Source organism: Procambarus clarkii, chromosome 6, assembly GCF_040958095.1.
Source record: "Procambarus clarkii isolate CNS0578487 chromosome 6, FALCON_Pclarkii_2.0, whole genome shotgun sequence".
NCBI classification, from domain to species: Eukaryota; Metazoa; Arthropoda; class Malacostraca; order Decapoda; family Cambaridae; genus Procambarus; species Procambarus clarkii.
This window is the reverse complement of record NC_091155.1, coordinates 1983742-2004742: the sequence shown is the minus strand read 5'-3', so window position 1 is coordinate 2004742 and position 21001 is coordinate 1983742. Positions and strand designations below refer to the sequence as shown.

Genomic DNA, 21001 nt, shown 5'->3' with positions numbered 1-21001 from the left:
ACAATGTTGTCTTAATGCTAAACCACCAGTAAGACAATGTTGTCTTAATGCTACACCACCAGTAAGACAATGTTGTCTTAATGCCACACCGCCAGTAAGACAATGTTGTCATAATTCCACACCGCCAGTAAGACAATGTTGTCTTAATGCTACACCACCAGTAAGACAATGTTGTCTTAATGCTACACCACCAGTAAGACAATGTTGTCTTAATGCTACACCACCAGTAAGACAATGTTGTCTTAATGCTACACCACCAGTAAGACAATGTTGTCTTAATGCTACACCACCAGTAAGACAATGTTGTCTTAATGCTACAACGCCAGTAAGACAATGTTGTCTTAATGTTATACCACCAGTAAGACAATGTTGTCTTAATGTTACACCGCCAGTAAGACAATGTTGTCTTAATGTTACACCGCCAGTAAGACAATGTTGTCTTAATGCTACACCACCAGTAAGACAATGTTGTCTTAATGTTACACCACCAGTAAGACAATGTTGTCTTAATGCTACACCACCAGTAAGACAATGTTGTCTTAATGCTACACCACCAGTAAGACAATGTTGTCTTAATGTTACACCGCCAGTAAGACAATGTTGTCTTAATGCCACACCGCCAGTAAGACAATGTTGCCTTAATGCCACCCCGCCAGTAAGACAATGTTGTCATAATGCCTCACCACCAGTAAGACAATGTTGTCATAATGCCTCACCACCAGTAAGACAATGTTGTCATAATGCCACACCGCCAGTAAGACAATGTTGCCTTAATGCCACCCCGACAGTAAGACAATGTTGTCATAATGCCTCACCACCAGTAAGACAATGTTGTCATAATGCCACACCGCCAGTAAGACAATGTTGCCTTAATGCCACCCCGCCAGTAAGACAATGTTGTCTTAATGCCTCACCACCAGTAAGACAATGTTGTCATAATGCCTCACCGCCAGTAAGACAATGTTGTCATAATGCCTCACCGCCAGTAAGACAATGTTGTCATAATGCCTCACCGCCAGTAAGACAATGTTGTCATAATGCCACACCACCAGTAAGACAATGTTGTCATAATGCCTCACCGCCAGTAAGACAATGTTGTCATAATGCCTCACCGCCAGTAAGACAATGCTGTCATAATGCCTCACCGCCAGTAAGACAATGTTGTCATAATGCCTCACCGATATGAAGACAATGTTGCCATAATGCCTCATATGGGATATTTGGGCTTGATTCTGATTAGTTAATAATTAATGTAATAAATTAAAATTGCGAAGGACCACCCGCTTTTAAAGTAAAGAGGGAAACTGAGAATTTCAGATCATTAGATAATTTCTAGAGGAAACCAGTGACTATGGATATAACTAGAAAGCATGATCATAATAATAATTAATGGGCTGTATTATTAAAGAAACAAACCTCAAACACCTACATTGGGGGGTTATTACTGGAGGTAAGTACGTCCAGGAATTAGTGTGGTTCGTTCACTAATTCAATTAATAATAATCTAATCCTATAAGGTAATGTTGAAACTAATATCATTCACATAAAGAGGAATATAAATATGAGCATAATAATGAGTTACAGTAAATCATACATTAATCTCAAAGCACTCTGCACAAATTAATTGCAAAGGAATGAAAAAAGGGAAATAAATCTTAGCTTGACGGAGATTCCTTTAGTAAGCCATAGAAGTCCTCTTACTCTCCAGACTCGGTACACTAACGAGTTGAACGGGCTAACGTGGATGAAGGCAGTATGAAGAATTCTTCTCTCGTGCTGTAAGATAAATAATGTCCAGTAGCAATTGATTTAACTACTCAATTTATATTCAAGAATATTAAGAATTTACAGATGGCCAATTTAATCACCTGTTATTAGGTGTTATCACGCTGCTTAACGAACAATCACCCTGCTATTAACACACTTCTACCTGATGCATCAAATAAAAGAATACTTAGCTGTGGGCACTGTATAAGTATTAAGACTGCCGTATTTCGCATCCCAGGCTCCAGTGAACCTATCCTGGGTAGTTATGCGTTTCAGCTGGCTGATCACGTGTCGTCAGGAACCAAGTCAAAGGGCTCCTTATTTAACACCAGCACTAGTTGAAAATATTATCTGCAAGGTTGTTCACGCCTCACAGTGGCGGCTTTCATCTGTGGATGGATAACACCTGTCCTATTTGCTGGACAATGGCGTATTCTTATGAGTACGGTAAGCGCAGGTTTGCTTCCTTTCGGCTCTGCACGTGTCCGCATACTGAGGAGGATGGCGTCCCTCCAACCCACGCCGAGTCGGCGTTCATAAAACAAATTATTGTCTCGAACATTAATATTTCTCGCATTCGCGCTTGAAACGTTAAAGACTGGACGGGTTTGTTATTTAGAGGAACAAAATATTATTATTTACCAATCTAAGAATAGTAAATATATAAGGGAGAGGAATTAATGTCTCCCCATGGCATTCATTGATGACGTTAACTCTATCGCGAGGTAGACGCTATGATTCTAACGCTCTATTCGGCTTTTAGTTAGAGAACAATTCATCTGCAATCAGTTGTCATACAGAATGCTTTAATCATGGAGAATCGTATTTAATTCTCACACAAATTGGATATAATGTGTTTACTGTAAGGAAATCTGACGCAATACTGGCGTCAGGTGACGTGAGAATTCTAGCCTAATGCACAGATGAATTATTAGTACATGAGAATTCTACAAGTTGTTAATTTTACTTACTACAATATTTAGTATGGTTAGTAATAAGTAATGAGAATACAACAATGCTGTATTCGATGTTGGAAATATCCAACATAACTCCCGGGGGAGGATCCTAGGGTCGCAGTGTACTGTGTTGTACTGACCTATCCCGAAGTGATATTAAGATTAATACATTAGTATGTTAGTATGTTAGTACACACATAACGAACGTCCCGGATTTATCAAGGACTTACAAGGACTTGAGTCTTGCTATTTACATGTCAAATGAAACATGTTGTTTGTAGCCTACACAATATTTATAGAATTCAACTCTCCCAATTTAAACTAACAGAATCTACGGTGATGCGATATCCTGGGTCATAGTGACGTGCAATGTTTTGTTACGTGATATCACATCGTTGCATCATCATAGTTGTCTAAGTGGAAAGTGAAAGAAATTACTCTTGTTCAGAGTTGTAATAGGCTTGCAGTTTCCCTTAGTGGAAACATGCATGAAATAATGAAACATTAAATGATTAAGTTATCGGTAATCAGGAACACTCTAAAGCTCACAATAAACTCAACAACTAGGGTCGCAGTGACATGTAATGGTGTATTACGTAGCTGCTCGTCACAATAAACTCAACAACTAGGGTCGCAGTGACATGTAATGGTGTATTACGTAGCTGCTGAATCGTAGGTAAACTCAGAATAAGTTCCTAAGAACTGATAACACTATTGTATAATTATACAGTAAAGTGTTATTAGTCATTTAAGATCAAGGAGACTATGACACTACAGTAAGGCAACTGTCTAGGGTCGCTGTGACTTGTAACTATTGAGTTACTAGACAATAACATCACGCAGCATCATGATCACTCAAATTCAAATGAGGAAATTGAATTAAATGTGCACTGCCGTGCAGTAGTCATGCTGACTGATGGTACAACTAATTTGCTAACTAGCTAAATAATAGAAAGTAGAGAACTGAAAAGTTTATTCATTAAAATCAAGGAGAATTCTGAGTCGACAGTGAGATTAGTAGCCTAGTCATTCTGACTTATGAGCTAATTAAATGGCAGCTCATAGGCTTGACACTGTAAACTGGTTAATACGAAATCACCTTTACATGAAATTGAGTTTATTAAATCAGTCTCTATAAGTATAGTCAACTGTAATTAATGGTGAGTACAGATTAGGCTAGTACTCAGTTGACACTAACTAAAGTCCCTAAATCTACCTAAATAAATGGTTTGAATTTCTAACCTACCTAAGTAAGGGACTAAGCTAATTGTGAGCAAAGTACTCGAATTAACATGGTGAGCAGTATTGGGCTCATTAACAAGTCGAGCTATAGTGAACTCGTGAACATGGTGAGCTACAGTGAGCTCGTCAACAGTGTTGACAGGGTGAGCTACATTGAGCTCGTTAGCAGCGCTAACAGGGTGAGTTGCAGTGAACTCGTCAACAGTGTTGACAGGGTGAGCTACATTGAGCTCGTTAGCAGTGCTAACAGGGTGAGTTGCAGTGAACTCGTCAACAGTGTTGACAGGGTGAGCTACAGTGAGCTCGTTAGCAGTGCTAACAGGGTGAGTTGCAGTGAACTCGTCAACAGTGTTGACAGGGTGAGCTACATTGAGCTCGTTAGCAGTGCTAACAGGGTGAGTTGCAGTGAACTCGTCAACAGTGTTGACAGGGTGAGCTACAGTGAGCTCGTTAGCAGTGCTAACAGGGTGAGTTGCAGTGAACTCGTCAACAGGGTGAGCTACAGTGAGCTCGTTAGCAGTGCTAACAGGGTGAGTTGCAGTGAACTCGTCAACAGTGTTGACAGGGTGAGCTACATTGAGCTCGTTAGCAGTGCTAACAGGGTGAGTTGCAGTGAACTCGTCAACAGTGTTGACAGGGTGAGCTCGTTAGCAGTGCTAACAGGGTGAGCTGCAGTGAACTCGTCAACAGTGTTGACAGGCTGAGCTACAGTGAGCTCGTTAGCAGTGCTAACAGGGTGAGTTACAGTGAACTCGTCAACAGTGTTGACAGGGTGAGCTACAGTGAGCTCGTTAGCAGTGCTAACAGGGTGAGTTGCAGTGAACTCGTCAACAGTGTTGACAGGGTGAGCTACAGTGAGCTCGTTAACAGTGTTAACAGGGTGAGCTACAGTGAGCTCGTCAACAGTGTTGACAGGGTGAGCTCGTTAGCAGTGCTAACAGGGTGAGCTATAGTGAGCTCGTTAACAGTTAACAGGGTGAGTTCAGTGAACTCGTCAACAGTGTTGACAGGGTGAGCTCGTTAGCAGTGCTAACAGGGTGAGCTGCAGTGAGCTCGTTAACAGTTAACAGGGTGAGTTCAGTGAACTCGAATTAACGAGGTGGAGTTTTGTCATTCAATTGTCATGGCGAGCAATATTAAGCTCGTACGCATGGTGAACAAGCACTCATATTATTACGTTAATTCTAAGGTGAGCTATATTAAACTCAGGAAGCATGTTAATTAACAATGCTAATGTTTAACGATAATGCATTAAACATATCAGTTCTCTGTAAATTCACTTACATATTAGTAAGTTTGCAAGTTTGTTCGTGCTGCGCTCCTACACTAAATAAGCAGAAACGCACGAAAAAACAACTCAAACAATTAATGCAAGTATTTATCACTAACTCTTAGTGCAGAAAACATGGTATTAAGAAGGTTTTCTTGGCAAACCTTTAAGCGCAAGTATAGTGGACCAGTGGCCCTAGTGAATTTGTGATTACTGAAGTTGCTTGATGACTTCATAGAATTACTAAATTCGGGAAATGCCAGTGGCATTAAGTGCTAGATTCTTTAGCCTAACATTATTGATTACCTAGGGAGTACTAGATTCTCTAGCCTAACATTACAATTTAACTAGGAAGACTGAGTGTGGTCAACTACTACTTGTCGAGAATAATTCTAGGTCTGCAGTGAATTCAATAGTTTAGTCGCTGTGACTTGTACTTGTTTGAGTTGGACCATTGGTTTTCACTGAGAGCTATGAAACATCTCGGCGAGTATCAATTGCACTACATTCAATCTGAGTTTATTACTCAGCTGTGTTTCTCCCTTTAACTTGTTGCTGGAGAATTGATTTACTGCTGACTAATTTATTATTGTTGGCAGGTTTAGGCTTGTTCACATTCAGAACTTTACCAGTAAGTAAGTAGCCTCCTGCAGATTGGAGCATATTCATTCCCAATCGTTTAACATGTCCAGTTATGAACTGGTAATAGTAGTCGGCTCCTACTAGTACATCTACATTGTTAAGGCGGTCAGACGTTAACTTGTTGTCAGCCAAATTAATTTCACGTTCCTGCAGGAAGTGGGCTGTGTACCCCAGACCCTTAATATTTAAGTCTAAAGGTATTTGATCTACAACAATGGCTTGGACAGCCTTGGCATGACTACCTAGTCGTACAAGTGGTTGAACTACTGAGTATTCATGGGTTCCTCGATTTATCATGGACCCTGACAAGTTTAATTTTACTTGTCCTATTGGTTGTAAATTAAGTGCCTCTGCTGCTCTTTGAGTAATGAAAGTTCTCTGGGAACCTTGATCAAATAGTCCACGTATGGTGATCTTGGTTCCTCTGTTCTTCACTTGAAGTTGGGCAGTAGGCAAAGTAGCATCCACTTGAGATGCTTGTGAAGTTACGCTGTACACATCTCGCACCTTGCAGCACTGTACTGGTGTAGATTCTCTACGTCCTATTCTAGGATTGACATAATTAGTCCTAACTAATTTGCACAGTGCAGCATGATGCTTGCCCCTTCTACACCTATTGCAGGTATTCAGTGGCGTGTCACAGCTGTTAACATTATGTGGTTTGAGACACCTAGTACATTTGTGTAACTGTTTGAGTCGTCTGACTCTTGTGTCTCTATTAGGATAATTAGTACATTTGTACAGAGAATGTTTTTGATTGCAAAACAAGCACATTCCCCATCCTACAGATCGTTTAGGGGTTACCGGTTTAGGTAAAACAGTATTTGCAGGTTGTGATGGTTTTGCTGCTTGCATTTGCTTGTTATTTATTCTCTTGTGAGTACTTGGTGTACTCTGGGGAACCATTAATAGGCTCTTGGGAGTGCTCTTTGGACTATTAGGTCTCTTAGGAGCACCTGTGGAGTCACTGGGGGTGCTCTTTGGACTATTAGGTCTCTTAGGAGTACCTGTGGAATTATTAGCAGTGCTCTTTGGACTATTAGGTCTCTTAGGAGCACCTGTGGGACTCTTAGGCCTCACTGATAAATCAGTATTTGACTGATTTTGGTTACATTGATTATTAGCACCTTGGTTACCTAGTGACAGTGTCACTTTAGGAGTTTCAGGCAAGGAAATCGATGTAGGTACAGTTTTGGTGCATTCAGATTTAGCATTAATTGCTTGGCCTGCTGTATGATTGCTCATATTACGCAAACCTGTAAATATATCCTGCATTGACAGGGTATTACCATTCTGGCATACATATAATTTATTAAGTGTGTCACCAGACAATTTTCTTTGGATAATAATTTTAGTCATCCACTCAGTAGTTGGGTGGTCCACCTCTTTACTGAAAGAATTTATCAGTGACTCAAGCTGAAAACTAAAGGCTTGTAAAGAGTCAACTGATTGCTCTGGTGAAGATAAATTTAATAATTGGTGCACAAGGTTTATAATAGTCTTCTCATTGTTAGCACTTACTTTAGAAGGCTGTTGTGAGCAATTGTGACCATTACTTGTGTTGCTTAAGGCTTCTTGCTTAGCCTCAGCTTTGATTACAGCTTCGGCTGCTGCTGCAGCATTAGCTTTATCATTTTCTGGTTCAGATTCACTGATCATTGCAGCTTCACTTGTTTCATCTGCAGCTTCACTTGTTTCTCTGGGTTCTGGTGATAAGCTAGTTAATTCAGTAGCCTTATGTATTGAACTTATAGAATCCAGGGAACATTGAGAAGAGTGGTCTGAAATTTGATCAGACTCTGTGAACAAATCATCACATGAAGCTGTATTAGATGAGAGGTTAGAAAATGAAGGTTGAACTTCAGTTGTTGATCCTGTATAGTGATCAGTATTGATTAGAGGATTCTCCTCGTCTTGATGTAGCTCAAGTATTTCATCTGAGCTGAGTGTTGACTTGGATACAGGTCTATTAATGATCTGATCCACCCACTCGGGAATATATTGTCTCGCAAGCACCTCCTTATATCGGTCTAAACTGGTTTGAACAGAATGTTCATAGTTATCGAGATCAGATTCTGTTAGACGTAAGTGGTCTGAGACAGTATGACCGACTTGGAGTAAATTCCTGTGGGACTCGATTACAGTCTTTACATGATCATATTTTTGGTTGGCGTACCTTAAGTAACTTGCTAGTCTATAGACGTCACCTGGGTCAGTTTCAACACAGAAATGACATTTCATAAGCAGTTTTCCTAAGGGACGTTGAAGAGCTGTCAAGAATATTGCATTCCTTTCTAAAGGATTCATTCTTGCAGTAAATTGAGCCTGATAGGGCTTATGTAGCTAGTGGTATAGCTATAGTGTCTGCTCCTTGATGTAGAGCAGGTATAATTATTTACAGCCTGATAGGGCTTATGTAGTTAGTGGTATAGCTATGGTGTCTGCTCCTTGATGTAGAGCAGGTATAATTATTGACAGCCTAATATTTCTTGAGGCTGGTTGTAATTTACCTCATTTAGAGGTTAGCTACCTACCTAATAATAAGCAACTAAGATTTGAGTGGTACCTTAGTCTCACTACAGGTGTTCCTCAGCTTAGCTCTTCTAAATCAGCCTCGGATGGGTAGTGGACTTACAGTAACACTCAAAGACATACATAGAAATATGCAATAAAATAATTACACAATAAATGGTTAATCCCACCCTTGATAGGGTCAGCACAAAAGAATAATATATATGTCACTAACTAGCTCAAGCCTAGTCGTGAGAATTTCTACTTGAGAAACTACAACTATATTTAGTCTGTGCTTGTGCCAAATTCAACACAATCACAGCCTAAATTGCTACCTAACAAAGGTTGGCAAAGATTATATTATGGTGCAGTAATGTGCAAATAATTGTGCTGTGTTTTTGGGTTTTTGTATTTTATATAATATACACTTGTGTAATTATGTGTATAAGAAATTAAATGAACACAAAGGAATTAATTGTGTTTGGCAAGTATTCTACTGCCATAAATATTACCTAACTCCTAAATGTACTCCTAATTGTGGAATAAAATATTATCAGGGTTAGTAATGATTAACTAGTATGAGATCAGTAATTTATATTAGTATACTGGATCCCTAAATGTTAATGATCCACTGACTTGAGTGAATCAGTAATTATAACATGGATTCAGGCTATAATGGACAGTCTGCTGACAGCCACACATTGAAACATTGGTATAGCCTAAATGGTTAACACTTAATTGGTGTTAGTGATTAATATAAGGTTATGAGCTGTTGCTCTTGGTGACCTAAAAATTCTACTTCAGTATGAAGTGTAGGTCTAAATGTTGTGGGTAATTGGTTATGACCCACTAAAGCTATGTATAAGGTAGCTGTTAGTGTGATCTAGGCTAACTGGTGTGTTATACTGTTAGTTGACACAATTAATTAAATAGTTAGTCTAGCTTCTATCACACAAGGATTAGTTATTAATGGTTAATATTTTAATTATAAATTTAATGCCTATCCGGTTCGATAAGGACCATAATATGGGATATTTGGGCTTGATTCTGATTAATTAATAATTAATGTAATAAATTAAAATTGCGAAGGACCACCCGCTTTTAAAGTAAAGAGGGAAACTGAGAATTTCAGATCATTAGATAATTTCTAGAGGAAACCAGTGACTATGGATATAACTAGAAAGCATGATCATAATAATAATTACTGGGCTGTATTATTAAAGAAACAAACCTCAAACACCTACATTGGGGGGTTATTACTGGAGGTAAGTACGTCCAGGAATTAGTGTGGTTCGTTCACTAATTCAATTAATAATAATCTAATCCTATAAGGTAATGTTGAAACTAATATCATTCACATAAAGAGGAATATAAATATGAGCATAATAATGAGTTACAGTAAATCATACATTAATCTCAAAGCACTCTGCACAAATTAATTGCAAAGGAATGAAAAAAGGGAAATAAATCTTAGCTTGACGGAGATTCCTTTAGTAAGCCATAGAAGTCCTCTTACTCTCCAGACTCGGTACACTAACGAGTTGAACGGGCTAACGTGGATGAAGGCAGTATGAAGAATTCTTCTCTCGTGCTGTAAGATAAATAATGTCCAGTAGCAATTGATTTAACTACTCAATTTATATTCAAGAATATTAAGAATTTACAGATGGCCAATTTAATCACCTGTTATTAGGTGTTATACGCTGCTTAACGAACAATCACCCTGCTATTATCACACTTCTACCTGATGCATCAAATAAAAGAATACTTAGCTGTGGGCACTGTATAAGTATTAAGACTGCCGTATTTCGCATCCCAGGCTCCAGTGAACCTATCCTGGGTAGTTATGCTTTCAGCTGGCTGATCACGTGTCGTCAGGAACCAAGTCAAAGGACTCCTTATTTAACACCAGCACTAGTTGAAAATATTATCTGCAAGGTTGTTCACGCCTCACAGTGGCGGCTTTCATCTGTGGATGGATAACACCTGTCCTATTTGCTGGACAATGGCGTATTCTTATGAGTACGGTAAGCGCAGGTTTGCTTCCTTTCGGCTCTGCACGTGTCCGCATACTGAGGAGGATGGCGTCCCTCCAACCCACGCCGAGTCGGCGTTCATAAAACAAATTATTGTCTCGAACATTAATATTTCTCGCATTCGCGCTTGAAACGTTAAAGACTGGACGGGTTTGTTATTTAGAGGAACAAAATATTATTATTTACCAATCTAAGAATAGTAAATATATAAGGGAGAGGAATTAATGTCTCCCCATGGCATTCATTGATGACGTTAACTCTATCGCGAGGTAGACGCTATGATTCTAACGCTCTATTCGGCTTTTAGTTAGAGAACAATTCGTCTGCAATCAGTTGTCATACAGAATGCTTTAATTATGGAGAATCGTATTTAATTCTCACACAAATTGGATATAATGTGTTTACTGTAAGGAAATCTGACGCAATACTGGCGTCAGGTGACGTGAGAATTCTAGCCTAATGCACAGATAAATTATTAGTACATGAGAATTCTACAAGTTGTTAATTTTACTTACTACAATATTTAGTATGGTTAGTAATAAGTAATGAGAAAACAACAATGCTGTATTCGATGTTGGAAATATCCAACACCTCACCGCCATGAAGACAATGTTGTCATAATGCCTCACCGCCAGTAAGACAATGTTGTCATAATGCCTCACCGCCAGTAAGACAATGTTGTCATAATGCCTCACCGCCATGAAGACAATGTTGTCATAATGCCTCACTGCCAGTAAGACAATGTTGTCATAATGCCTCACCACCAGTAAGGCAATGTTGTCTTAATGCCTCACCACCAGTAAGACAATGTTGTCTTAATGCCTCACCACCAGTAAGACAATGTTGTCATAATGCCTCACCGCCAGTAAGACAATGTTGTCATAATGCCACACCACCAGTAAGACAATGTTGTCATAATGCCTCACCACCAGTAAGACAATGTTGTCATAATGCCACACCACCAGTAAGACAATGTTGTCATAATGCCTCACCGCCATGAAGACAATGTTGTCATAATGCCTCACCGCCAGTAAGACAATGTTGTCATAATGCCTCACCACCAGTAAGACAATGTTGTCTTAATGCCTCACCACCAGTAAGACAATGTTGTCTTAATGCCTCACCACCAGTAAGACAATGTTGTCATAATGCCTCACCACCAGTAAGACAATGTTGTCTTAATGCCTCACCACCAGTAAGACAATGTTGTCATAATGCCTCACCGCCAGTAAGACAATGTTGTCATAATGCCACACCACCAGTAAGACAATGTTGTCATAATGCCTCACCACCAGTAAGACAATGTTGTCATAATGCCACACCACCAGTAAGACAATGTTGTCATAATGCCTCACCGCCAGTAAGACAATGTTATCATAATGCCACACCGCCAGTAAGACAATGTTGTCTTAATGCCACACCGCCATGAAGACGATGTTGTCTTAACTTCGGACGGGATGTAACTCAATATTTGGTCTCGCCAGGCCATGAACGGAGGTGTGGTGATGGTGAGCTTCTACAACCACTTCCTCACCTGCAGCGAGACGGCCACCGTGAAGGACGTGGTGGGTGAGTACCCGCCATATTAGTGGTGTTCTTCTCCCTCATGTCCACCTCACCCAAAACCGCCCAATCCTTTGTTCCTAATTACATTGTTGTTCTATATTTTGTCTCTGCTCAGTCGTATTGTTCGTTATTTAATTTATTATATGATTCTCACAGAAAGTTATATAAATATAGCTAACACCGCAGATTCAAAGTTATAAAGTGCAAAGGTTTACGAGAAGAGTTCTGCCAGAACCAAGAGTGTTAGGCTACGAGAACAGATTTGGGAAATTATATTTCACAGCTCTAGAGGAAAGAAGAAACAGGTGATATAATAATATTAATAATAATAAAAATATGTGGAAGAGGAAGAAGGAAACCGTAGGAGCCGTGATGTGGGTTCGAATACATGTGGTGTGTGTTCCCAGGCTCACGCCCTAGTCAAGGGCGGGTGTTGGTGGGAACACCCACCTCACGGGTGTTGGTGGGAACACCCACCTCACGGGTGTTGGTGGGAACACCCACCTCACGGGTGTTGGTGGGAACACCCACCACACGGGTGTTGGTGGGAACACCCACCTCACGGGTGTTGGTGGGAACACCCACCTCACGGGTGTTGGTGGGAACACCCACCTCACGGGTGTTGGTGGGAACACCCACCACACGGGTGTTGGTGGGAACACCCACCACACGGGTGTTGGTGGGAACACCCACCACACGGGTGTTGGTGGGAACACCCACCTCACGGGTGTTGGTGGGAACACCCACCTCACGGGTGTTGGTGGGAACACCCACCTCTCGGGTGTTGGTGGGAACACCCACCTCAGGAACACCCGTGGTGGTCATGCCTGGGAACATTACGGCTCTTACGGATTTTCTCATTGACGCATCACGGTAGTGTAATTACTCCCTGTGTAATAATAATAATATTTCATTATGTCGGGGGACAGGAAGCCAGAGTGTACTCATATACTTTAGGGTTACACCGAGGTTCCCCCACCTTCCTCCCAGGTCGAATTACTGACCCCGCCCAGGCTACAACCCCACAACAAGCTGATTAACTCCTGGGTACCTACTTACTGCTGGATGAACAGACGCATTTGGTGAAAGGAAACGTTCTCAACCATTTCTGTCCCGCCCGGGATTCGAACCCAGAATTCTCGATTGTGCGTCGAGAACGAACCCGACTGAACTACCAGGAGCATATGATCACAACATACAGGATGTTGCGGGAGTTGGGTTTATACAAGTTAGACAAGGACAGCCTCTTTTAATTGAGATAAAGTTGGATAAGAGAACATAAGCAAAAGAGTTAAAGAAGTGTAAGGAAATTCTCTTTCCTGGGACGTTTGGTCAACAAAATGAGTACTCGGCTAGAAAAAGTTGGGGAAGTCATCTACATTCACATATTTAAAGCTTGGTTCGACAAACAGATAACAAAAGGCGAACTGCCTGACCATAAATACACAGGCCTCACTTCCCGTTGTTAATGACACGTAATGTTTCCCGTGATATTAACGGGCAAGCCGAGAGTGTCTGGCGGACCTGCCAGATCTTACTCATGTCGCTATTACTGAGGTGCAGAACTGGTATCTTTGACTCTTATGTTTCGGTAAGATTGTGTGCAATGTGTTTAATAACATTTTTTTTGCTCTGTTAAATCTCAAGTAAGTCTTATTTGCTTTGTAACTCTGCAGTGTGATGTATAATGTTCAAGTGGTCTATTGGACATGTATCTACCTGCCGACATTTCCTCTCTTCTTCTTCTGGACCTGTAAGCCTATTTCCCTTGCACATCGGCATCCAAGCCTGATGCTGTGTAAGTGCTCTTTTGTTTTTCTGTTGTATACACACCTTTCAAGAATTGCAAGGTCAGTTCCTCACATTGTCTCTGTAGTTCAGTAGTCTGCACAGTTGGACCACAACCTAACAGTGCAAAGTTCGATTCATGTAGCAAGACAGACAAGACACGTTTCCTTTCACCAAATGCTTCTATTCTCCTAACATTAAATTTGTACCTGGAGCAATAAAACTGTTGTAGATTTAATTCTGGATACGGGATAAACTTCCTGACCATTGCAATGGAGGTCGAAGGAAAGGGAACTATCAGGGGTGAAAGCGCCAAGCCATTACCACTATATAGTACTGGGTATGGGTCAGGATAAGGATTTGCGATGGGACGGGGGAAAGGAATGGTGCTCAACCACTTGGATGGTCGGGGATTGAACGCTGACCTGTATGAAAGGAGACCGTCGCTCTACCGTGGTTGGGTATGCAATGGAAGACAAGAGAAACCAAGTTTATGAAACTAATATTTATTTTCTCCCTAGTTACCTAATATTCACATGGTATTGCACAATTCTCTGGTTCTTCTCCTCATATAACTCCTCCATATTCTTCCACTCCCAATTTTGCTCCAATTCGTAAGAAATACAGTTTTTCGTTTCTCGATCTATTTTCCTTAATTATATTTGTTTTCCTTCATTATATTTCCTTGTCAATATTGTGTACGCTCCTCTCTTTGCATTAACTATCATCAGAGTTAATTAACTTTGCAAAGTAATAAACATTAACTATCATTTTATTATTGCCTATCTCACTATTTTTCCTCACAGTAGTTATCGCTATTTTCGTTGCCTGTATTTTTATCTTTTATATTGCTTCCTCCTGTTAATATTTTATTTTTCCTCGTTATTCTGATTGTGTCTGAAGCAATTATGGTCTTCCTGAACATTATGTATTGTGTTTCATGATACAGAAAGCAAATACCAGCATCATCCGCGGAACGAAGCCCAACTCTCAACAGTGTCGTGAAATATTTATATTTCATATAAATATTTATATGAAATATATTTATTATTTATATTTATATGTTGTTAAATATGACCGAAAAAGTGAGATTAATAATTCTAACACAAATTTTCTCAATATTTCTTATGTTTCTTGTGATAAAAAATAAAAATATTTTAAATGCAAACAAAAAATATAATCAGTAGTTTAAAATTTCCATGTTCATACAATATTTTTTTTTTAGAAAATTATTCCCAATTTAGGCATCCACTCTGAAAATGGTTCGACACCTGTGGTCTAGGAGATCCCAAACCTAACATGATTAAGTTTCACCATGATGGCTGCACTCTGGCTGACTGATCACATCACAGCCTTGCAACGAGGCATCGGAGAGTGTTGCAATGGGCTTCATTCCCCAATCCTTTTATAAAGCACAGAGCTTCAAAGAAGAGAGGTCCGATGATCTCAGGGGCGTCGCAGTATGTGCCTGGCTGACGACGACCCTAGAGTCTTCAGATCTCTCTTTTTCGGATATTTTACTTCAAAAAAAAAATTATTGTTTCAAGATTCAGGACGTTCATTTCCATATCGTTTTATTGTTAGTGATTACATTTATAATATCATATAAATATAACGATAATTAGATATATTTAATTAAAATTCATCTTCTCACTTCATATCATGGATGAACCGGGTGGTGGTGGTGGTCATCCATCGCAGCTCACATCAACCACGTGCGGACCGTCGCCGGGGCGCATCATGTGGGTATCGGCGCTGACTTCGACGGTGTCAACAAGTAAGTTGTCCCGCAATTATAATGTGTCAGGAAGTGCTCATCTAGATGTGCTTACATAGACGTATTTGTAGGGTTGAGCATTAGTTCCTCTTCCCACCAGCGAAACAAGTTTAGCATTAATACAAAAGCTCAATTTCTTCTTTCTCTATTGTATTTACAATTAGTGTTTTGTATTTAATTTGTTTCAACTGTTTGTTTGTCTTACTCATTAATTTATTTTAAACTCTAGCATTGAGGAAGTTTTCAACAACTGATGTAGCACATTTGACTTGTTTATATTTTTGCTGTTTGTAGCTGTGAAAATCGCTTCTTCACTTTATCAATCATTCACAGACTCTTAGATGGGGTTATAATGTTTACTTACTTCTCTTCCGGACTGTAGTGAGGTTTTGTTCGCACAATCTTCCTATTAGTCCAGGTCCCTCACCTTGGAAATGAGTCTTGCTGCATATCTTTACTCCTTTTAAAAAATTTTTCTCAGGAAGTGATTTAGCGAATCTTATATATATTGTATATATGACCCAGAAGTCTTCTTTGTCCAAAGTAAGTAAGTAATTATCAAAAGAAGGCACCAAACCGGGAAGGCTATGTAGCACCATCAAATGCGCAAAATAATCAGAGGGCGCTAAATATCACCAAGGATGCCAATACGAGAACAAAAACGCATAAGGCGAACGATATCAAAAGTATCCGAGTCACCAAGAATTCTATTGAGGGACAGGTGACCGCGAGGGGCGGTCGGAAAGCAAGACACACGCTCGTCCTGGAAGTCAGGACATTCAAGAAGGACATGCACGACCGTAAGAGGGACAATGCAACTAGGAGAATAAGGAGCAGGGCGGCGCTCCATCAAGTGACCATGGGTTAAGCGAGTATGGCCAATACGCAACCTCGCCAGAGCTGTTTCCCACCGCCGGTTACGGTGGAAGGAGGACGGCCACGAGGAAACACAACATTTAAGAGCACGTAGTTTGTTACCAGTAACAGACAACCAAGAAGCCTGCCAATGGGTAAGGATGGAGGAATGGATAACCGGGTAAAAGTCAGAATACGGAAGACCTTTACGAGAGATGGGACAAGAGCGGACAGCTTCCTTGGCGGCAGCATCCGCACGCTCATTTAAAGACACACCTATATGGCTGGGAACCCAACAAAACTCAACCGACTTAAATTTACTGTGAACAAGAAACAGCCAATGCTGGATCTCGACAACTACTGGATGAACCGGATTAAAGGACCCGAGAGCCATGAGGGCACTACAAGAGTCAACTACAACTACAAAGGAAGACTGACAACGAGAAAGCAGGAGACGAAGAGCATAGAGAATAGCATAAAGCTCCGCTGTAAAGATGCTAGTCTCCGGAGGTAAGCAACACATATAAGTGCGATCAGGAAAAACAACAGAGTAGCCAACACCGTCCGCAGACTTAGACCCATCAGTGAAGACAGAAACGGAGTGGGAATGAGAAGAAAAGTGTTCAAGGAAAAGGCGTTTTAGAACCGTAGGAGGGGTAAAAGCTTTAGTGATATGGGTCAAGGATGTACAAAACCGCGGAAGAGGGACTCTCCACGGGGGCAAAGAAGGAACAACACGAGGAGAAACATTAGAAATACAAACGGAAAGAGAGTCCTGTAGGCGAGATAACCGGACAGAAAGAGGGAGGTGGTGAAGAGGAACAGGAACCGCAGGAGGGGTAAAAGTTAAAGCACGACAGAGGCGAGAGGAAGGATGTTGTAAGGACCGCGCAAGATAGCGAAGATAGTAGCGATCACGGCGGTCTTGGAGAGACAGGAAGCCAGTGTCAACATACAAGCTAAGGACGGGAGTCGAACGAAAGGCACCAGAACTGAGGCGCAACCAAGTATGGTGCAAAGCATCAAGACGGCGAAGAGTAGAAGGAGAAGCAGACGAGTAAGCAGGGCAACCATAATCGAGCTTAGACAGGACGAGAGAGGAATGTAAAGCAAGGAGAGTGCGCCTATCTGCCCCCCAAGAAGTATGGGACAAGACCCGAAGGAGGGCAAGGGCCAAAGAGCACTCAACACGGAGGTAAGAAATATGGGGAGACCAAGACAAACGAGTGTCAAGGAATAACCCCAAAAGCTTCGCGGAATCTTTGTACTCAAGGGAATGACCATAAAGTGACAAAGAGGGACGAAGAACGACCCGTTTCCAAGTAAAAGTCATGGCACAAGTCTTAGAAGTAGAGAACTTGAAGCCATGATCGGTGGCACATGACGACACGGCATCAATTGCAAGTTGAAGCCGGCGCTGAAGGAAAGGTGAATCATCACCCTGACAGCAAAGTGTAAGATCATCGACATAAAGAGCGGAAAAGACACCTGAAGGAAGAGAAGAAAGAAGACCATTGAGGGCAACCAGAAAAAGAGTAGTGCTCAGAACACTACCCTGGGGCACACCTTCGTATTGCTGAAAAGAGGCAGAGAGAGCGGTACCAAGGCGCACCCGAAAGGAACGACGAGAGAGGAAGCTGCGGAGAAAGAGAGGGAGACGACCACGAAGGCCAAAAGAATGAAGTTGAGATAGAATATGATACCGCCAAGTGGTGTCGTAAGCCTTTTCCAGGTCAAAAAGGATGGCAACAACGGAGGTCTTCGCAGCAAAAGCAGTACGAATATAGACCTCCAAGATCACCAGGAGATCTGTCGTTCTGCGGCACTTGCGGAAACCAAATTGAGAAGGGGAGAGGAGGTGATGGTGTTCCAGGAACCACATCAGACGAACGTTAACCATACGTTCAAAGAGTTTGCAGACACAACTTGTAAGGGCAATAGGGCGAAAGTCCTTAGGGGAAGTACCCAGAGACCCCGGTTTGCGAACAGGGAGGACAACGGCATCGAGCCAGTCCTCAGGGACTGACGACGACTCCCAGATCCGATTATACAGACTCAGTAAATACTGAGACATGCGCGGAGGGAGATGGCGAAGCATCTCATAAGGAATACCATCGGAGCCCGCCGCCGTAGAACCGCACAGGGCCAGGGCAGAACGAAGTTCAGAGAGTGAGAAGGGATCATTATTGGGAAGCTGAAGACAAGTGCAGAAATCTAAAGGACGAGACTCAAGGACAGGTTTACGAAGAAGGAAAGATTGGGGAAGATGAAGACCAGAGCTAACAGAAGAAAAGTGGGAACCCAGTACGGAAGCGACCTGCAACGGGTCCGCCACAAGAGTATCATGGAGGTGAAGGACCGGTGAAACATCGGGAACGAACTTACCCGCTATCTTGCGGATACGCTTCCAGATCTGGGTCAGAGAGGTTTTGGACGTAATTGTTGAGACATAAGATGCCCAACATTCACGTTTAGCCGTACGGATGGCCCTACGGGCCACCGCACTCGCTTTCCGAAAGAAAAGAAAAGAATCGGTCGTCTGCCTACGGCGGTGCCTCTTCCAGGCTGCACGCTTACAGCGGACAGCCCGAGCACAGTCCGCATTCCACCAGGGAACACACTTCCGGGGACCCCGAGAGGAAGAGCGAGGAATAGAGCGGAGAGCAGCGTTGAAGACAGTGTCATGAAAAAGGAGGAGAGCGCGAGAGAGAGGCAGAAGGGAGAGGTCAGAGAGAGCAGCACTGAGGGAAAATAGGGTCCAGTCCGCCATAGCAAACTGCCACCTAGGGAAAGAGAGGGAAGGGCGAAAAGAGAAAAAGGAAACAAGGATGGGGAAATGATCACTTCCATGGAGGTCATCAAGAACCTGCCACGTGAAATCTAAGTAAAGAGAAGAAGAGCAGAGAGAAAGATCAAGACAAGAAAGGGTGCGAGTCCAAGAGTCCAAATGAGTGGGCTCACCAGAATTCAGAAGAGACAGGGAAGAAGAGAGGAGAAACGGCTCAAGAAGGCGACCCCGGGTATTCGTCAGAACGTCACCCCAAAGAGAATGACGACAATTGAAGTCACCCAGCAGGAGCACAGGCTCCGGCAAGGAGTCTAGGAGATGTTTCAAATCAGGAAGAGAAAGCGGGACACTCGGGGGGGAGATAAATGGAACAAACTGTGTACCATTTCCCCACAAAGATACGAGCAGCAGAACAATGGAGAGGCGAAGGAAAAAGTAAAGGAACAAAGGGAACATCAGCACGAATCAAGAGAGCAGAAGAATTAGAAGCCCCAGCAACGGCTGGGGGGGGGGGAGAGAAAGGAATAGCCACGAAAGCGACCAGGACGAGCACCAAGCATCGGCTCCTGGAGACAGACACAAAGGGGCGAGAACCGCGAAATCAGAAGTTGGAGTTCGAGGAAATTGGCGTAATAACCTCGAACGTTCCATTGAAGAATGGACAACGACGAGAAGAGAAAGGACAAAAACAGAGAACAAGGAAGAAACAAAGGCGAAAGAGCAACAGAACACGTCAAAGAAGATCAGGGTCGGGATCAGGGTCAGCAAAGTCAGGGTTAGGGGGCATGGGTAAACTGAGCAAAGACAGAGGGAAGGAAATGGGAGAACAGATCAGAGGTGGGCGGGCGGGGTCCGGAGGAGGAGGAAGAGGAGGAGACAATGGAGAGGAGCAGTCAAGGACAGCAGCAGGAAGAGGGGGAGTAGAAAGAGGGGAGCGCACCCCAGCAAGAACAGCAACCGAAAGGGAAGCAGGGGCCAAAGAAACCTCCATAGCAGGAACAGGGGGCGCAATCACTGAAACGGGAGGGGAAGGAGCAACAGAGCCAGAAGTAGGAGCTGAGGAAGAAAGCGAAGCCTTCTTACCCGCCGGGGAGGAGGAAGGAGAGGAGCCAGGCTTATGCTTCTGACTTAAAGAGACTGGTGTCCCAGCAACTACGTACCGGGCAATGGATTCCAGTGTCTCATCAGGAGAAGCTGAACGAGAGCACACACGACGGCCGTTAGGAGAGCAATGGACATCCGCCTGCACCGACAGGAGGCGGGGAGAGCCGATAGATGGAGGAAGAGGATGGGAAGGAGGATCGGAGAGGGACGAGGAAGAAGACACAGGAGACATGACAGACAGGGTAGAGAGAAGGTGAACCCCAGACAGAGGACCAGGAGGGGGACCCCTCGGGACAGAACACAAAGGAACAGAGGAGGGGGCAGTGGGCGTATCAGGGTCCAAGGCCCGGAAACTGTTGTGAGTCTGAGGAAGGGGGGAAGGACGAATAGAGGAAGAGCGCAACACGCGAGCATAAGAGATGTTAGTATAAGGCGGGAGCCGGCGAACCTGGCGCCTCGCCTCAGGAAAAAATAAACGCTCCCGGTGCTTCAGGTTGAGGACGGCTACCTCAAGCTTGTAATGGACACAGGCACGGGAGAAGGTAGGATGGGCCTCACCGCAGTTGAGGCAGCAAGCTTGGGGAGAAGTGCACTCCGACTTAGAGTGACCTTCACCCCCACACAAAGAACAGAGAGACAGTCCCAGAGCAGCGGAGGGCACCATGCCCAAACCTCCAGCACTTGTTACAAAGTCGAGGG

General features: G+C 42.7%; 1 protein-coding gene across 1 annotated transcript in view; it reads left to right on the top strand.

Annotated features, from left to right (window-relative positions):
- LOC123754172 (dipeptidase 1) overlaps nucleotides 1-21001 on the top strand; it is a 279527-nt gene that overhangs the window by 221259 nt on the left and 37267 nt on the right. The window contains exons 7-8 of the mRNA XM_069309114.1: nucleotides 11909-11993; nucleotides 15480-15555. Of these exons, the coding sequence (XP_069165215.1) occupies nucleotides 11909-11993; nucleotides 15480-15555 (161 nt within the window). The remainder of the gene's footprint in view (nucleotides 1-11908; nucleotides 11994-15479; nucleotides 15556-21001) is intronic.